At 29.6% G+C, this 19,246-nt stretch overlaps 4 protein-coding genes across 5 annotated transcripts; 2 read left to right on the top strand and 2 right to left on the bottom strand.

The window, feature by feature from the left end:
* Positions 1 to 297: 297 nt before the first annotated feature.
* On the top strand, positions 298 to 5,446 carry LOC146529875 (transmembrane protein 184C). The gene is made up of 6 exons (XM_085200465.1): positions 298 to 841; positions 930 to 1,169; positions 1,696 to 1,977; positions 2,304 to 2,406; positions 3,330 to 3,504; positions 3,881 to 5,446. Exons 1-6 carry the CDS (start codon positions 579 to 581, stop codon positions 4,129 to 4,131), a joined length of 1,314 nt encoding a protein of 437 aa, XP_085056591.1. The 5' UTR covers positions 298 to 578; the 3' UTR covers positions 4,132 to 5,446.
* A 129-nt stretch (positions 5,447 to 5,575) lies between these two features.
* Positions 5,576 to 9,133, bottom strand: nSMase (neutral sphingomyelinase). Its single transcript, XM_085201100.1, has 6 exons — positions 8,874 to 9,133; positions 8,604 to 8,777; positions 8,300 to 8,483; positions 7,749 to 7,903; positions 7,090 to 7,276; positions 5,576 to 6,769 (listed from the first exon to the last, which is right to left on the bottom strand). The coding sequence occupies exons 1-6, from the start codon at positions 8,909 to 8,911 to the stop codon at positions 6,320 to 6,322; spliced, it is 1,188 nt and encodes a 395-aa protein (XP_085057226.1). The 5' UTR covers positions 8,912 to 9,133; the 3' UTR covers positions 5,576 to 6,319.
* An 862-nt stretch (positions 9,134 to 9,995) lies between these two features.
* Positions 9,996 to 16,052, bottom strand: LOC146529873 (uncharacterized). Of its 2 annotated transcripts, XM_085201098.1 has the most exons (7): positions 15,678 to 16,051; positions 15,482 to 15,594; positions 15,228 to 15,401; positions 14,254 to 14,405; positions 12,591 to 12,714; positions 12,176 to 12,275; positions 9,996 to 10,741 (listed from the first exon to the last, which is right to left on the bottom strand). In XM_085201098.1, the coding sequence occupies exons 1-7, from the start codon at positions 15,792 to 15,794 to the stop codon at positions 10,274 to 10,276; spliced, it is 1,248 nt and encodes a 415-aa protein (XP_085057224.1). In that variant the 5' UTR covers positions 15,795 to 16,051; the 3' UTR covers positions 9,996 to 10,273. The 2 variants fall into 2 exon arrangements, with proteins under 2 accessions (XP_085057224.1, XP_085057225.1); XM_085201099.1 differs by lacking the exon at positions 15,482 to 15,594 and having other exon boundaries at positions 15,678 to 16,052.
* Positions 16,053 to 16,444: 392 nt separating this feature from the next.
* Positions 16,445 to 18,898, top strand: LOC146529872 (protein ILRUN). Its single transcript, XM_085201108.1, has 5 exons — positions 16,445 to 16,917; positions 16,996 to 17,109; positions 17,299 to 17,525; positions 18,042 to 18,151; positions 18,494 to 18,898. The coding sequence occupies exons 1-5, from the start codon at positions 16,727 to 16,729 to the stop codon at positions 18,521 to 18,523; spliced, it is 672 nt and encodes a 223-aa protein (XP_085057234.1). The 5' UTR covers positions 16,445 to 16,726; the 3' UTR covers positions 18,524 to 18,898.
* Positions 18,899 to 19,246: the final 348 nt, after the last annotated feature.

Genomic DNA, 19,246 nt, shown 5'->3' with positions numbered 1-19,246 from the left:
GGTGATTTTTTCTTTATTTTATTTTACATGTGGCAACACGGGCAGCTTAATTCCAGTTGCTATCCCTTTCATACATTTTCATAGACAACTACAATGAAAGAAAGAGACACTTGTAATCGGATACATTGCAATACAAACAAGAAAATAAATATAATAATTTATTTATTTTCTATAAAGTAATAGTTTGAATAAATAAAAAAATTATAAATACGGTTTTAATATCAAATTAACGATGAAATAAAATATATTTCAATATTTATTCATCATAAAATTTTAGAATAAGAAAACTAATATAATGATGAACGAATATGATAGATAAATGTCACTTTATGCTATGACAAATATAAAAAAAACAAGTTTTGTTATAAACTTGAGAGTCAAGAATCAAGATATATTAATATATGCTGTTGATAGAGATTTAAATATTATTATTACCTCATTAAGTATTATATATTTGAAGATATTTCCGTTGCTGTAATAGTGATCGCCTCTTTTTGAAATTTTGAAGCTGCTCTTTGTTAGTATCTTATGGAAACATATGCTACATTAATGAATAAAAGAAGATTTTTAAGAATAAAATGTGTTCAAGATCCATAGCAACATTTTTTAGCCAATGGAGACTATGGATTCGTCCTATCTTCATCGCTACCTACGTTATATTAGTGACAGTATTGGTACCATTGCTGATTATTCACTCAATTAACAATGGATTTACTAAGTCAGATCAAGGTACTTTAGTTGGGGGTGGCTTTGTACTACTAGCTGTGCCAATATCTATTTGGCAAATAACTCAACATATTGTACATTACACAAAACCATCTTTGCAGAAACATATTATAAGGTAAACTATTTAATCTATAGTTCATGGTCAAATGCCTCACTTCTTGTTTTAACAAACACTAATGAACATCTCAATGATTCATTTTTAGGATTTTATGGATGGTACCAATTTATGCGCTAAATGCTTGGATTGGCTTAGAATTCCCAGAACAGTCTATTTATATGGACTCTTTAAGAGAATGTTACGAGGCATATGTAATCTACAATTTTATGAAATATCTCTTTAACTATTTAAATGAAGATCATGATTTAGAAGCAATCCTAGAGACAAAACCACAAGTATATCATATATTTCCACTATGTTGCTTAACACCGTGGGAAATGGGAAGGTAAATACAATTTTATTACATTCTTTAAAAGATCCAACCAAGACCAATTATTAAAAAAAAATTAAACATATTGACACTTCAACTAATTATGCCATATGTCCTTATCAAGCCATGTCACAATTCTTATACTCTTGTTAGCGCTTATTTTTTTCAAGCATCTCTGTAAAAAAATCTTTACAAATTATCACTATCCAAAAATTATTTCTAAAAATCAAGAAGAAAAAAAGGAAATGCTATTCATTGTTTTCTTGAATATCTTAACATTTTTTCATTAATTTCTAAATATTATTCTTTTGTGAAATGGGGTCAGTGTGAAGACTGATATATTTTAAAATATAAAAAATTTAGTCAACTTTTTTTTTACAATAAATATGTATTAACATAGGGTAAGTTTCAACTGTTACTAACAAGAGGACTAATGTCATAATTAAATAAATGTATTTATTATATATTATATTATTTATATATTTATTATATGTAACATTTATAATAAAATTTAAATACATTTGTTTGTTTTTATTTCCAGTGAGTTTGTACACAACTGTAAGCATGGAATTCTTCAATACACGTTAGTAAGGCCAGTGACCACAGTTATATCAATGATATGTGATTTGTGTGGTGTTTATGGAGAGAGTGACTTCAGTCCTAATGTGGCATTCCCCTATATAATAGCTATCAACAATTTTTCTCAATTTGTAGCAATGTATTGTTTGGTACTTTTCTACAGAGCCAACAGAACTGAGCTAAAACCAATGAAACCTATAGGAAAGTTCCTTTGTATAAAGGCTGTTGTGTTCTTCTCATTCTTGTAAGTATTTTTTTATTTTGTTATTTACATACAATTTCTATTACATTTCATTTTTTGGATCAGGTGTGAATACAGAGCATAACATTGAGTTGTGCCACTCAAATCATAATCTATCAAAAACTGGCGGCAAAGTGGAAATTGAAATATCTTAACATTAGTTACTTAACTTATTCTCCATGTCAGTTCTTTTTATATACAGAGTGAAGAAAAAAAAAGAATGCCTCAAGAATAGTTCCTTTTGCCTACCCCTAGTAGGCTACAACATAAAAATAAAAAAAATATATTGCTAAAAAGTTTCTATAAAATATTCTCACATTATGTTTCAGCCAAGGGGTTCTTATCAATATTTTGGTATACTGTGGTGTTATATCAACTATATTTGATATTTCTGACAAAGACAAAGTAAAGATTATATCTTCCAAGCTTCAGGTATCCATGTTTTATTATATATATGAATAAAAATGTGATATATTTTATTTATGAATACTACTACTTAGTTCATTGATGGAAAAAGAAGTTAGAGCCCTTTGTGGTGTTGGGACACAGCAGATGACTATTAACTCTAAGGATGTGGGTTCAATTTCCCTTTTCCCATATTATTGTATTCATTTTAAAAACATATATCTTCGATGTAATTTGTAACTAGCTTTTACCCGCGTAGATAAATGGAAGTAAGTAACCAAGGTAACTCCAACCTCAGTTATAGTGGGCTACATTAAAACAATTAACTTCATGTAATATTCTATAGCCTTCCTTAGTAAAAAAAACCTATCCAACATAAAAAAAAATATTTATTCCAACCGAGAATAGCACACTCAACCTAACAAACTATTCAGTTTTATAAAAAAAAATTATAACTTAAGAACTCTTTTATTACTACGAGACATTAGAACGTACATACGGAACTACCCAGCGAAGTAAAATGAAATTCCACACATGTAGGTTCCCTAGGTAGTGCAGGGGAGAGGGGAAACCTTGGAATTCCTATGGGAATGAGAAAAATCTAGTTTTACGTTTTATAGTTCACATAAATGGAATTGCGTGTGGAAACTTCACTGCTTGAGGGTTGTGGCGCATGGGCACAACCCACTTTCCCACTCTAAGAAATGAATATTTATTTAAATTTATATTTCCGTTTCTTCGCTCTGGTGTCAAGGCAAAGCGCGGCGTTTAGTTCTGCCACTCAACACGCAATGCCTCCAGAACTCGAAGGAAAGCGAGGAATGGAGTTTTTTAACACTAGGTTCCCTCTGCCTACCCTGCTGTGTGCGGGATACAGCGTGAAGCTACAGATAGAAGTGAAGATACACATTTTATTTAATTTTAACTATTACTATATATTTTATTTTCAGGACTTCCTTATATGTATAGAAATGTTTATAGCAGCAATTGCACATCATTATAGCTTTTCATACAAGCCGTTTGTATCGCCTCTCAACCCTTCGCCGTCTTGCTTAGGCTCTTTCCTGGCTATGTGGGACGTTTCTGATGTAAAAAGAGATATTTCAGAACATCTTGGTGTTGTTGGTAAGTTAAGACTATTATAATTTGTTCAAGTCATTTTAGTGTTTATATTTTTATCCATTAGAGATCAAAGTCCGTCATCGCGCAGCGGTACAGCATGTCACTGAGAACGCGATGTTTTAACATTAGGTTCCCCTCCCCCTTTGGTAGGCACCAAGCTATGTAAGATAAAACGTGTAGCTGAATAGAGAAACCTAGTATTAAAACACTCTGTTCTGTTTTTCGAAACCGCCGCATTTTATCTTGTAACCAAAGCGAGGAAATAAAAGTAATTCATTCACTCAACTAGTAATCGAACCACAAACACACACTGTTCTACTGCGCTACAACAGTCTCATGACTTTCTTTAATTTATATTCAAAACTTTTTATTTTAACAGGGAGCTCATTTAGCAGAAGATTACGCGGCAAGTCCATGTATCATATGGCTAGAGGTTATGATGAAAGCTCTCGACTGGTAAACGAACCCGTGCCCTCAAGCTCCGCGCCAAACCTGACGATCGAAACGACTGAACCTACCGTTGAAGTTCGACCCACTTTATACGGTTCCATAGAGAACACAGTTGCAGGGTCATTGAACTCCGAAACGGAACCCTTGATCAACACTGACAATAATGACCCCAAGGTTTAATTTCAAGTGATATTTTATTGATAATGTAGCAGTTAATATAAATTTGGTCCTACATGTACTAAATATTTAATTATTATATGTAATAGTGATGTAACTAATATTGAACTAATGAATATAAACAAATTAATTATAATATCACGTTGATAATATACAATATCTCATACTTTTCTTGTTTTATAATTCGAAAAAGTAATTTGACTCATATTCACATTATCATCCTTATTATTTATTTACTTCCATTTGGGTAATAAAGCTTGAAGTTTGAATTTGTCTTAAATAATAATCAATTTCTCAAATGAAAACTGTTATTGTGAGCTTAAAAGATATTCGTATATTGACATACATGTATACGGTATGATATTTGTTACATCACTAGTACACCACAACATTTGTTAGATTGAAACTGTTTTTACATTTCCAGTAATATTAGAGTATTGATAAATACTTACCAAAGGGATGCCAGTGTAATGAACAATTATATACAAATGGTATATAACAATAAAAGAATTGTACCATCTCATGTACTTATTGAAGTTTAGTACTAAAATGATATTTGACACCATAGTGCAACAGAGGGAATTTTCTGACTATACAGACAATGGTGGTGGGTTCGATTTCCACTTGGGGCAGTGAAAATATTCAAATTATTTTTCCCTCAATCTGGTTTATGTTGATTTTAAATCATCGGAATGTAGGAGATTAATGTGACCTACACTAGTTTCTCTCTAAGAAATAAGAACATCCTTATTTATGCTAAACTTGTATTTACATTATTATTAGCTTTCTAAAAGTACAATTATTACAATAATGAAATTGAAAACAAAAATTATAAAACATAAGGAATTAGTCAAAATCTCATCAATATTAATGAAATGAAAGTTGAATGAATGTGTCAGTGGTGTGTCAGTTGTGTATTTTTGCTTTACATTTTATTTTCTCTTTAAATATATTATTGCTAGTATTTTTTCGCTTTTTAACTTAAAATCAAATTATATATTAGACAGGTGATTTGGGGCTTTCCATAAAAAAACATGCGTCCACACAAAAACGTGGCGTTATTTATGGATGGCCGCTACAAGAACAAGTTATTGTATTTTTTATAAAAGAATATAATTTAGTGCAATATTCGTTAATTGTAAATTTTAGTACGTATTTTTTTCGCTAGTAATATATAGATGCACGTTTATACAATTATTGTGTAATAAATACAAATATCGACACCATATATTAAAATTTAATTAAAAATGTGATATTGATTTATATTTATATATTGATTATATCTGTTAAGTTTCAAAAATAAAAGATATTTCTCTAACATTGTTTTATTAGTTATTTTATTGTTTTATCAGATGAATAAAAACTATTTTGATTTCAATCTATTTGAAAAGGTAAGCCATAAATAACACTTTGTTTTAAACAGGGATATAGGTAAAAAAACGAAATATTTTAAAGTTACTTTTATATTTATTTTAAATATAGAAAGCTCATAGGATATACAATATAACTGCTTAGAAGCTGCTTGGTTTACGTATTTATAATCATATTAACATATTATTAGTTGGTAAGGTTGAACGCATAACATGTGTCATCCATTATACATACACGATATAAAATCTATCTTATGTTTAAAAAAATATATTTCTTGGTCATTTTGCTATAGGACGTTGTGGTGCAGCAGCATAGTGTCTTTCTGTAAAAGCGTTGTGGGTTCGGGTTCCATTTCAGAGAATGGATTATATTATTTAGTTGAGTACCGCCAGTGTCATGACATTAGGTTCCCTTTGCCTACTCTGCTATACAGGTATTTAAAAGAAAATTGATTATATAAAAAATACTCTTTATTTATAAAAATGGCTAAAATAAAAAAAAACAGGTGTACAATGTGTATATGCATAATTTGATATGTTACAGATATTTTATTGAGATAGATATATACGCACAGAATTTATAAATTCAGTTCAATTTATTTATTGTATGATTTATATTATATTAAATAGCAAAATAGCTACGAAAAAAACATTTTAAACTTAAAACTTGTTATTAAGCTAAATTATTATATTGGCAATGTCAAACAAATTAAAATATTAAAATAGCGATGTCTTTATCATAGTCATAACAAAACTTTAATACTGATTATTATTAATAATAATATTTATAAAAAATATTGGTTGTATCTCACTAACAAATCTCAGTTAACATTTTTCTCATCATTTCGGTTTTTATTAAAATTCTCTAGCGCCCTCAATCCGGCTTTCAAGCTATTCATTTCAATTCTATTCCACAAAGTACCCATAATTAAATAATAAAAGCAAATTCCTGTCAATATTATTTTTAATATATCAGATATAATATTATTAGGCCAAAAACCGACAGAGCCTAAAAGAAACATGAATATTAAACCACCAGTCAAAAGATATAATTTTCTCGATTTCCCTATCGTTTTGGTAGCGTCTTTGCATACTTTAATAGTTTCTTCGATAGTTTCTTGAAATTTTTCTTCAGCGCTAAGTTGTCTTTGGTTTATTTTATTTGTCGAATTAAGCTTTAACTCCAAAGAAACAGCATTATGGTCAGAATAAGAAAATGATTCACCTGGAACTCTATTTTCCAATGGGTTTCCAAAGTTCACAACGACAGCCTAAAAAGTAATAAAGAATAAATACTAAATAGAAATTATACATAGGTAAGAATCGAGTTACTTGAATTGGCGGAACTCCGGGCCGCACTTTGTCTACCATTATTAATGGAAACGAAAATTATTAATGGTGAAGGTAATCAAGTCGACAACCATTAGATTAGACATGATAGTCTCAAAAGGCTATTGACACAATCGTGGCACAATGAGTATTAACATTTTCTTAAGAAAAAATGTGTGTTTTGTATAACTACCTACATAAAAGTATGTTAATTAGGTAATTACTAACAAGGGTACTTGTTTTTATACCCATAAATGCTTACCTCCAAGCCAGGTTTAACATGGAACAGAATGTGATCTATTCTCTTTCCTTCAGGGCAGGTTTTAACTAATTTTGCATCAGAATAACTATTATTAATATTATCACAAGTTCCCAATATTTGGTCAGTCTTGTTAGCAACGTGATCCAAGCTGCATGGGTCTATTAGAGCTGGCAGTTGACTTATTAACCTTAAAATAGCATATTAAATAATTAAACATTATGGGCCATCTATACTTAAATTGCGTCACACGATTAGGGGTGTGGAAAAAACATGACGTTCTTGTGACGTCATTTATGTTTTTTTCCTCTTTGTATCTTATTGCTGTTAAGTATATAATTTAGTTAATTTTCAGTCCCAAACCTACTGTTAAGACCCTCTGTTCCCGATGCACCACCCAATTTTTAAGATGTGCGTGTCGATTTCGACATTGGTAATTGAACCCACATTCTTATTACAAATGATGTCAAAAGTTCGATGTTTATTCCTTGTAATAAATTTGAAAATAACCGTGACCATAGTGGACTCAATTCCCACTCGTGGGAATGTATTATTATTTACAGAATAGTCCAGTATGGTCAATTTCTCAGGGCCTTAAGCGTATCTAGAGATGTTTTCTGGGGGAGGCTTGGACTTTAAGCCAAAACTAATGACATCCATACCTGAATGACAAGTCGCCTGGAGCAGTGTTTAAGTCTCCAGCCAGAATGGAGGCATCTGCAGGTGAAGTTGTGAGGTTCACAAACTCAGCTGTTGAATATGCTTGCAATACTCTGTGTGCTAAATATATATCATCCTCATGATATTCTGCATGAAGCTAAAAGATTTAAATATTTATTATACTTCATTAAAGCCAACTCAAGCCAAGCCAAGCTTTGTTGCTTATTCAATTAACAACTCAGTCCATAAATTTAAACTATTGCTAACGCTGAATATCAAAAAATTCATGGATTACGAAATATATGTGTATTGTATACCTTGAGCCAAAACTATTCATAGTTGGAAGAATCAGTTGAATTTAAAAAAAATCAAATCTTAGTTTTTTTATTTTTTGTTGTAAATACTCTGACAAAATAATGAATTTAAAAACCCATAACTGTCATGTTAAAATGAAATTATTGATTGAACTACTAGTGAAACTAGTTGGCTGCTACATGTCACATTGCACGTATACTTAGATGTTTAAATAAATGTTAAAATAACCATAACTTACATGTGTACAATAAACATTAATAAGTCTATTATTGCATTTTATTCTGCACAAGCCAACACCCTTCCCTCCAAACCAGTCACCATGATGAATTTTATGAATGTAGCCATTTAGCGGCCACTGGTGAAAGAAAACATCTTGAATCAACCATTTTGAAAATACACATAGACCAGATCCAAGAACGCCACTACAATAAATTAAATTCACAAATAAATATCAATATTCAAATAAATATAAGTTAATAGCTTTAGAAAATCTCAACCAAAATTATAATAATAGTATCAAATGTATAAAAAGAATTACTTACCTATAAAAGTAATGAGAATATGGTAAGGATTTTGACAATTGCTCTTGCAAATATAAGTAATCATTTTCACTCCAAATTTCTTGTAAGCATACAATATTATGAGAAGCTTGTACCAAATATTTAGCTATGGCTACTATTCTTTCTTTACGGTTTTTTGAAACAATAGGAATACCCCTAAGAAATAATAAAAAATGTATGTAATAAATAAAAAAAAGTACATAATGAGACACATATATTTATACAAAAAATATTTTTAAATTGAGTACATACCAACAATTTAAAGTAAATATGTTTAAATTCAATTCCATTGTTCTGAAATAATAGCTTTGCAGACGCTAATTGATTGATTTTCTTCGTATATAAGTTGATGGGTATTTTTTCGTTTTTAATTGTTCACTTAAAAATAAAGTAAGTTATGTTTTTTAACATATTTTTTTGAGTTTTGTAAGGTTTGATAAGCGTGATAATAAGCAAGTTAGTGATAACACACGTTATCTAGGATAAACAAATGAAATATCATATGACACTGACAGTGACATTTTAGAACCAAGAGTCTTGAGATTTGATGTGTCTTACAAGTTTGAGAGATGTTCAACTATTATTTTAAATATCGACTATATATGGATGGACTACATTTATGGATTATTATTGTGGATATTATTATGGATCCTTGGATTTACATTTACTTTTAATTAATTTCCTGAACAGATGACGAGGTACAAATATATAGTAAAATAATTATTAATAAATTCAAAAGGATTGATAGCGTTCGAAATTTAATTGAATTGACTATCAAAAATATCTGTTTCGCTAAGCTCAATTGTGTACATATGGACTATACGATAATTTTAAGAAATGATCTTATCTATCTAATCGTAAATATTCAACTTATCGTAAATACGATAGGTTGAATATGTTTCAATGTACATATAAGTATATTTTTTCAGCCTAAATTAGGCTAGCATTGGACGGCGATCCACTATACGAAGGCCTCACTCTATATATATAATTTATAAGTTTCAAAATCGCACCAAAATCCGTAGAGTATGATGACGTCGTTTGTGACGTCAAGTTTGAGTAATTTGTCAATATCATTTTTATACTACACAAAATGTCAATTCATCTACTTACCAAGGTGTGACGTCATTCGCTCTGATTCGCTCGGATTTCCAAATAATTATAAATCCTGTTAATTAATAATAAACTTAATTGAAAATTTTAGTAATTTTTACTTATCGCCATCATTCCTATTCACGATGTTACGTCATGAGTGTCGAGCGTCGGAACTAAACGTCGCACTTTGATAAAGATATGTATACCTACTATAATAATTGGGTTTATGTCTTAAGGCTTCAAAATCTTCAAATGTACATATAAATAAAATACAATGAGTCATATAACATTTTTATTTATTAACGAAAACAGATCTCATTATTTTATATCAGTATACATTTATCTATATCGTTAGTCAACTGTAAGTGACTGGGCACATTTGATTTTAGATTTTTCTTACTCCTAATGGTTTTTTTACCAAATAAAACTTAACTACCTCCTTGCTGTATACTTCTTTCACTTGAATGAGACTTTTAACTTTGGTTATAATTCAGTCCCATTTTCTATTAGATATCAATCTCTAATAAAGATATTGTCATAACAACATATTAAAAAAATCATACAATTATTTGAGGTATATCTTGAGACAAATTAGTTTCTACAGAATTACTTGAGGCAGTTGTAAAAGAATTTTCAGCCATAGAACTTTCTTTAGTCACAAAAACATTTATACTGTCAGTATGTGCGTCTTTAAATATTATATTATGTGAGGTAATTGGATTATTATCACTTGGAGACTTATCTAAAGAAGACTGATATACTATTACATTATTTTCAGGTACACTAAAAGTCTTTTTAGGCTGTTCTTGACTAGTAGATTCTATAAATAAACTTGAATTAGGAGTTATATTTGTACTAACAATAGTTTCTTCAGCTTCGTTATGAACAACACCACCCAATTTCAATATTGAAGACACTTTCATACTATTTAGATCCTTTCTTCTCTTTCGGACAATTTTTGTTTTCTTTTTGTTGTTTAATAAGACATCAGGTTTGTGACGTTGTAAATGCTCTTTTAGCTTCGCCTATAAAAGGATGATTTAACTTGAAATATTTTTTATGTTATAAGAAACGTAAAATAATTAAAAAATAAAAATGTAAGCCATTCTAGACTTATTTCCTTATTTTAAATAAATTTACAGGTGCATAACCAGAAGCCTGATAAGCAATTTATTTAACATAAGACTTGCAATGGTCTTATAGTAAAATTTATTTTATTTATTTAAGTAAACAATGGTATTTTTTAAGCTTCTCATGGGATACTGCATAAACCAGATAAGAGAAGCTAGTGTCAGGACCCTTCAGACTTCATTCTACTCAGTTTGAGAAATCGAGTAAAAATCGGCACCGTCAACGCCAATCTCGTAAGACAAGCAAGCAATATTAAATATATGTATAAGGTATTAAAAATCGTAATTTCTATGCAGTAGTGAAGCTAATTATTGGCCCAAGAGGCCAGTCGTGGCGCAGAGGTTGTGGGTTCGACCCCACTCGAGGAAATGAAGTTTTTATTATAATTGAATTTATTAAAATGATTTAATTTGGTTTTATTTAATTTCTCCGCGCTAGTAGAGCTAATTATTAGCCCAAGTGGGAATTAACCCACAATAAATATATACAACTAGCGGACGCGCGCAGCTTCGCTTGCTTATTTAGGGGTGAATTCTAATAAACCAGGAATCATGTGTTCAATGAAATATTTTTAAGAGTCTAAATTTCAAATTTTATAAAAATCGGTGGCGATTTAAAGACTTTTCCATGCAAACTTTCAACCCCTTATTCACCCTTAGGGGGTGAATTCTAGAAAACCATGAAAAACATGTTCAATTAAATATTTTTAAGAGTCTAAATTTAAAATTTTATAAAAATAAGTGGCGATTTAAAGATTTTTCCATACAAACTTTCAACCCCTTATTGGTACCCTTAGGGGGTAAATTCTAAAAAACCGTGAAACACGTGTTCAATTAAATATTTTTAAGAGTTTGAATTTACAATTTTATAAAAATCGGTGCAGATTAAAAAAGAAATCCATACAAACTTTCAACCCTTATTTCACCCATTTAGGGTTAAAATTTTTCAAAATCCCTTCTTAGTGGATGTCCAGATTACGAAAGTAAACATCTGTCCAAATTTCACGTTTCTACCATCAGCAGTTACGGCTGTGCGTGCGTCTTACCTCAGTCAGTGAGGACAAGTCCTTTTATATATATAGATAAGACACTGATCTACTGCACTCTGTTGGCCGCCATACTTTACAGAACACATAAAAAACAATAATCAGCAGGAACCTAGTAATAAATTGATTGTAACTAACATTAATTAGAATGCTAACCAAACAGGGCGGCATGGTCGTTGTCACGACAAAGCTCTTAAATAAAAAGAAAGAAAAAAAAAAAAAAAAAAAAAAAAAAAAAAAAAAAAAACCTAGTAATAAAGTTTTTATTATTCAAAATGGCTACCTTTGAAGATAATTGGGCCTCACATATTAAACAATTAAAGGTCATTCCTTCATGCTTAATGAGAACATGCTGTTTCAAATTACTGTTTCGCGAATAATGTCTGAAAACAAAAGAAATATGTATTATTTCTTATATTATTGGTTGTTCTGTTTATTATTACATGCGGCAAAGCATTTAACTATAAACGCGACTTTCATTCTCACTCAGGGAAATAAAATAGTTTCATTTGCTTGTTCTTGTAACAAGACAAAGATCGGAGTTGGGTTCTGCTACTCAATCCGTCTCGAAAATTAGGATATACGTGGTCAATGAAACGTCTTAAGCATTAGGTTCCCGTTGCCTGCTCTTCTAATTGTGGAATACAGAGTCAAGCTCTAAAAATATATTATTATAAAAATATATAAAATAAAAAAACCTGTGACAATTTTCATGTGGACAATAAAACATTTTTGTTGGTGCATTCGGTTCATGTTTTTTTACATGTCTAATTATGTGTTGCCTTTCCTTAAATACTTTGCCGCAATCATCACATATATATTCTGTAAGAAAATTAATCAAGATTACAGTTTAATAAGACAAGATCACAAATTAACAAGATATTACATAAGAAATGTTTTTAAAATGTTATTTGAAAAAATTTGAAAAGTTAAATATTCTTTAGCTTCAAATTTTTAAAATATGTTTTCTTAAAAAGTACACAATAGATTTACCCGAGAGGTGCGTGTTCAAATTCAAATTTTGAGTGAAAATATGATTTTTTTTTGTATTTTTCTTTAAGTGTAGTAGAATAAATATTCTATATATATAAAAGGACTTGTCCTCACTGACTGAGGTAAGACGCACGCACAGCCATAACCGCTCATGGTAGAAACGTGAAATTTGGACAGATGTTTACTTTCGTAATCTGGACATCCACTAAGAAGGGATTTTAAAAAATTTTAACCCTAAAGGGGTGAAATAGGGGTTGAAAGTTAGTATGGAAAAAAAATTAAATCGGCACCGATTCTTATAAAATTTGAAATTCAGACTCTTAAAAGTATTTAATTGAACACGTGTTTCATGGTTTTCTAGAATTCTTTCCATAAGGGTGCAAATAAGGGGTTGAAAGTTTGTATGGAAAAATTCTTAAATCGCCACCGATTTTTATAAAATTTGAAATTTAGACTCTTAAAAATATTTAATTGAACATGTGTTTCATGGTTTTCTAGAATTCACCCCCTAAGGATGCAAATAAGGGGTTGAAAGTTTTTTTGGAAAAATCTTTAAAACGCCACCGATTTTTATAAAATTTGAAATTTAGACTCGTAAAAGTATTTAATTGAACACGTGTTTCATGGTTTTCTAGAATTCTTTCCATAAGGGTGCAAATAAGGGGTTGTAAGTTTGTATGGAAAAATTCTTAAATCACCACCGATTTTTATAAAATTTGAAATTTAGACTCTTAAAAATATTTAATTGAACATGTGTTTTATGGTTTTCTAGAATTCACCCCCTAAGGATGCAAATAAGGGGTTGAAAGTTTTTTTGGAAAATCTTTAAAACGCCACCGATTTTTATAAAATTTTAAATTTAGACTCTTAAAAATATTTCATTGAACACATGTTTCATGGTTTATTAGAATTCACCCCTAAATACGTAAGCGAAGCTGCGCGCGTCCGCTAGTATTTAATAAATAGTATTCATTCTCGCCAAACGACAATTCTAAGAAATTATCTTTGGGTAGTGGAAATTTGTAAAAATCTCCCTACAGAGAGAAATATATTGATAAGAGCATATGGCTTAGTGGTGATTTCCCAGAGGCAGGGGTTCAAATCCCACTATGATCAATTTTTTGTACATATTCTTAATAAGTATGTAAATGTGTTTACAGCAGATTGTTTGCTTTTCAGTTTATTGCTAAATCTTTTTTGTAGAGAAAGAAGAAGCTTAGTTTATCAACTTTACAACCAATTTCCTAAAAACTGTATGTAGAGTTTTAGGGCTTGCATTAAGTATTCACCATGAATGACAAAGAGTCTGTTGTGCAAGAAATAATTAAACAAAAAATCACTGAAGCCGAAATAATATTGCAAACATACCTAGGGACTGGAGGCATTTTCTTCTGTGTGACATAAGGTCGGTCCAGCGACTAAATTTTATATTACAGTTTTCACAAGTATATGTTTTATGGTTTCTCATATGTTTCTTTTTTTCATACAGTGTGACAAATTCCCTTTCACATACATGACATCTATAATAAATAAAAATACTTTTCTTACTTATAAAACAATAATATTCTTGTAACAAATTGTTTTTCTTAGGAGTCAAATGAACAAATTATTAGTATATAACCGTTTTTTTTAAGTTTAAGAACCAATTTTAATAGATTAATTGAATCTCCAAAAAACTCCAACTACCATCACTCCATTTACTAGTACTCTTTCTAAAGTATTGAAACCATGCTACTTTGGGACATTGAGCTTTAATACAATTATTATATGTTCTACATAATATCAATCTTAATAATAAATGTTTAAACTGATATGTTCTCAGTTGTCTAAATTAATAAAAGCTGCAGCATACATTTTATTTAATATCAAGTGCTATTGTTCTTAATTTTGTGGCTTTTAGGTGTGCCAGTAGAGCACAATCAACTTCACCAATTATTATTAAGTGTATAACTAATTCAACTATATGCATCATATATCAATACCTTAATTTGCAAACCAGCTAGTAGGAACTCAAGAGATGCCAAAAACTTTGTTATTTTTCACATGTCACTTATTTAAAACAGAATTATCATCATCTTATACAGCTAAATATAATTTGGTACAAAATGAACATGTATAAGAAAGACAATCATCATTTTTTATAACATTTTGGTGTCTCTGGTAAAGTTCACACAGAAAGTATTAAAAGATATATGTTTTTATATTATGATATTCTTAGTTGCTCCTAAACTTTTAAGCTTAAAAGTTGCTACACATTATTCCAAAATAATGTAGAGATAGTTAACTAACAATAAAACTTTACTAAGACACAAATAGGACTTTAATGTTAGAGATATTGTTACCTGAATGTTTTTAAACCATTATGAATATACATATGGGCTCGAAGTTGGTGCTTCTTTTTGAAAATCAATTTACAGATATCACAAGCAAAAGGTTTGTTGTTTTCAATGTGACTTACTTTCATATGCCTTTTTAAATTTTGTCTGTTAGCATACTTCTTCATACATTTTGGACAGCTAAAACAAGTGTTGTAGTGATTATTTTATAATATCAATTAAAAAGGGAAAGAAAATATTTTCGGGTAATATGTACATACCAGTGCAATACATCAATATCACTCTTCTTATGTGCACTGTTAATATGACGATCTAAATGACTTTTACTGGTATATTCTTTTGTACATGTTTCGTGAGTACACGCAAAAGCTTTCTAAAAATGATAAATATTTTCATAAAATGCATATTATAAAGGAGTCTGTTCATATAATTATTATATAAACTTATAAACCTTACCACATTTATATGAACCAGTCGATGTTGGGCCAGCCTATAGGGTCTATTAAATACGGCAGTACATCCACTAAACGGACAAGCATGCGCTCTTTTAGATTTTTGTTCTGGTGAATCCATATTTATCGTATAAATAGGAAAAATATCAAAGTGTAATTTATACCACAACTAATATTTAAATGTTATTGTAAATACAAATGAAAATATCTTCTATGACTTCAAATATATACACCTGTATAATATTGTAAAACATTTAATACAGGGAACGTTAACAAAATGTATAATAAAATCCTTAACCCAAAAAGAAAACAATGCTGGGCTTTTTTGAAGTTTTGATTTAAAAATATTTAAGTATAAAAGTCAAAGGTTCGTCACAGATCAATATTATTCATTGGATAGGAGCTATCATATCATAAAGTAAAAAATTGAATCGGGAAGAATGAGAATGCCTGAATGTTTTTTTTAAGAAATATGTTAAATAAAAGTTAATAAATCTTTATGTAAAATTATATTGCGTTGGTGTTCCTTTCATTAATCTATTTATGAAAATTACAATTTTTTTTTCTATTAATACGCTTAAAATAAGAGCAAGTAACAATTATATTAAATTATTTATATGTTAATTTATTAGCATGAAAATGTATTCCAATATATATAATAGTAACAATTTGTGAAATTGTCACTGTTTAATTTAAAATTTCACATTTAATATTTACCATACCGTCGTTATTTAGGTCATTTTTTGAATCTGTACTATATGATGATCGTGATTTAAAAAAACTCTGACAGATTACGGGACAGATGGCCGGAGATCATCGATCATTCATTCATTTTTGAAAATAAATATGTGACATCTGACGATTACTATTGTAATATTTTAAATGTCAAATATTTTATGTTTATTATTTAGTTACAAGTGCGAGCAACTACACTACTTTTGGACTTTTTAACATTTCCACGAATGAAGTCAGCTGACGAATATAAACAAAGGGAATGTCAATAGGATAGTGTTAAGAGTTGCAGAAAGTGCCTGTTGTTTAGGTTTAAGCATAATGGATATTGACGGTTCATCATCAACTGGTGAAATCGGCCAGAACCATGGCGAAATAGATCAAAATCTTCTGTTGCAATTTAGTTGTATGAATACTACCGATAGGGAAGAGCTCATACGCCAAATGCAAAAGCTTTTAGGAACTAGTTTAAGTTATAATACAGCTAGTTTTTTTCTCGATATGAGTAATTGGTAAAAATATACATATGAATTTTATACAGATATTTTCTGTATCCCAATAAATCTTTATAAAATTCAATTGTTTTTCAGGAATTTACAAGCAGCAATATGTTGTTATTTAGATTACAGCTTACCTCCCAAACTACCATCTATGTCATTAAAAGCATCTCAAAGTCAGGAATCTGCAGTGGGACCCTCAGCTTAGTAAGATTTTCTTATATAAGTTAAATTAATACTGATATATTAACAATCATTAGTAAATTCTTATTTTATATATATCTATCTAACAGGTATTATTTATCAGAATTCATTAAATTAATAATATAGAAGTAATGAAAGGAAATATACTTAAAGATGACAAAATTGAAGTAATTCAATAGTATCTGATTACAGTTTTGAACAAAATTGGAGTATTGCCAACACAGGAACTGAAGGGTGGCCAGGTAGCTGTAGATTGATACAGGCTGGGGGCGAGTATTTTGCAGCAACACCAGTGTTTGTGCCACCTCTACCCCCTGGACATTCCACTAATGTAACCATGAAATTGCAAGCACCAAGTGTTGCTGGTGTGCATCGAGGGTATTTTCATTTAGTAACAGAAAAAGGAGAACAAATTGGTGGTATATAATGTTTTTATCTTCAACTGTATTTTTTACACTTATTATTGGCATATGTAATGATTATTAGTTAAGTTTATTATAATTTGAATTCTCTTCCAATGACAAGCGTTTTACTATCACTTTTATTATGGAGGTTAAGTATTTCACAATATAAGGTAAATATGTATTTCAAAAAATTGGTTGAATATTTGGATTCATTCTTTTGTTTTTAGCATCATGGAATCTCATATAGCAGGGTAGGCAGAGAGAACCTAGTGTTAAGTCACTGTACCCATTACAATACTTCTGTTCCCCATATTCAGTCTGAGTTCAGGAGGCATTTCATGTGGAGTGCTGGAACTCAATGCTAGTCTTGGGTTTAGTCACACACTTGTGCTCCTGCACAACAACTATATTGAATCACTCTACTATTATAAAATATTTTAGAATGTGAAAATAATAATAGTATAGGTTATGTATTTTTGACATGTTATGTTATAATATAAAATATTAGTCATTGCTATTTTTATCTTTTAGATACTTTATGGGTGGAAATTACAGTGGAATCGGAAGTCACAATGGCTCTTGCAGAGCAACTAGCTGCTTTACCTGTACCAAGTAGTAGATTGGATGAATCAGTTCCTCAGGTAATATTTTTTTTAAGCTTCAATCTATCTATATATTCTGCATATAGCAGGGTAGGCAGAGGGAATCAGGTGTAAAGACATTATGTTCATAAGCAAATTATTGTAATATTGCTTTTCTCATTAGTTTTTTATAATTTTTGGGGAGTATGTTATTATTGACAAACAGTGACACACTTAATAAATAGTACATTTTTAAACTTTTTGACATTTGAAAAAGGTAAGTTGTAAATTATTTTATAAGGAAAATATATTGAGATCTTATTTATAACCTATAAAAAAAGTTCTTTAATAATATTTATTTAAACTGAATTTCTATGCTAATTAAACTTAATTTATTTTCAGGTCCCACCACAAGATGACCAAATGTGTTGATAATAGCCACATATTGTTTTTTTAAAGCTAATTTACCTACCAATTATTGAATTGACTCCTCCATAAAAATATATTTTTTAATTTCGAAAACACATTGTCATGGGATTCTACAGGAACTGAAAGTGTACTAAACTTATAATGTAACAAGACTTATAACAATGAAGTGATGTACAAATGCAAACTTAAATTTTATCTATGATAAGATAAAAATAAATATGAATTTGTTATTGTTGAGATATTTACAATTGTAAGAGTAACAATTTATTAGCATCACTTAGGTTTTAGATATGAATTGCCATTATTTTTTTAATCATTATGGGGGTTTAATTTTGTAGTTTTATTAATAATAATTTAATTAAAGTAAATATTTGATAATTTAGTGTTAATTATTTATATTTCTAATATTATATATGTATATGTGCAAATTATTCACATCAGTTTATTTTATTCTGAGGCCATTGTGCACAGTCCAATTGAGTTTGGGTTCAGTGTCCTCTTATGGGTATGAAATATAATCATTTCCCCCACACTAGCAAAATATACTGTGAAATTTCCACACATTGAGCATTGAATTTTGCCACTTAATGTTTCATCTCTAATTCTGCAGTGAATATTGGTTTCACCTTGGATTTTCTGTCTACCTCAACATATGTGGGATACAGTGTGTACTCTTTCTTTTTCATTTAACTTATTTAAAATTTTGTTTATGAAAGCAAAATAAAA

The sequence above is a fragment of the Heliconius melpomene genome, chromosome 17 (assembly GCF_056956725.1).
Source record: "Heliconius melpomene rosina isolate 202511_hmr_F chromosome 17, ASM5695672v1, whole genome shotgun sequence".
Taxonomy (NCBI): Eukaryota; Metazoa; Arthropoda; class Insecta; order Lepidoptera; family Nymphalidae; genus Heliconius; species Heliconius melpomene.
This window is presented reverse-complemented; position numbering and strand designations above follow the sequence as displayed.

Bases quoted from the DNA above. Each gene is read 5' to 3' on its own strand.
- LOC146529875 (XM_085200465.1), top strand. From the start codon at position 579: ATGTGTTCAAGATCCATAGCAACATTTTTTAGCCAATGGAGACTATGG. The intron at 2,407-3,329 runs GTATCCATGTTT...TTTTATTTTCAG, and splicing joins TTATATCTTCCAAGCTTCAG to GACTTCCTTATATGTATAGA. The intron at 3,505-3,880 runs GTAAGTTAAGAC...TTATTTTAACAG, and splicing joins AGAACATCTTGGTGTTGTTG to GGAGCTCATTTAGCAGAAGA.
- nSMase (XM_085201100.1), bottom strand. From the start codon at position 8,911: ATGGAATTGAATTTAAACATATTTACTTTAAATTGTTG. The intron at 7,904-8,299 runs GTAAGTTATGGT...TAAATCTTTTAG, and splicing joins TTAATGTTTATTGTACACAT to CTTCATGCAGAATATCATGA. The intron at 6,770-7,089 runs GTAAGCATTTAT...ATTACTTTTTAG, and splicing joins ATGTTAAACCTGGCTTGGAG to GCTGTCGTTGTGAACTTTGG.
- LOC146529873 (XM_085201098.1), bottom strand. From the start codon at position 15,794: ATGGATTCACCAGAACAAAAATCTAAAAGAGCGCATGCTTGTCCGTTT. The intron at 14,406-15,227 runs GTAACAATATCT...TATTTATTATAG, and splicing joins AATGGTTTAAAAACATTCAG to ATGTCATGTATGTGAAAGGG. The intron at 12,276-12,590 runs GTTTTTTTATTT...TTTTGTTTTCAG, and splicing joins CCACATGAAAATTGTCACAG to ACATTATTCGCGAAACAGTA.
- LOC146529872 (XM_085201108.1), top strand. From the start codon at position 16,727: ATGGATATTGACGGTTCATCATCAACTGGTGAAATCGGCCAGAACCAT. The intron at 16,918-16,995 runs GTAAAAATATAC...ATTGTTTTTCAG, and splicing joins TTTCTCGATATGAGTAATTG to GAATTTACAAGCAGCAATAT. The intron at 18,152-18,493 runs GTAATATTTTTT...ATTTATTTTCAG, and splicing joins TGGATGAATCAGTTCCTCAG to GTCCCACCACAAGATGACCA.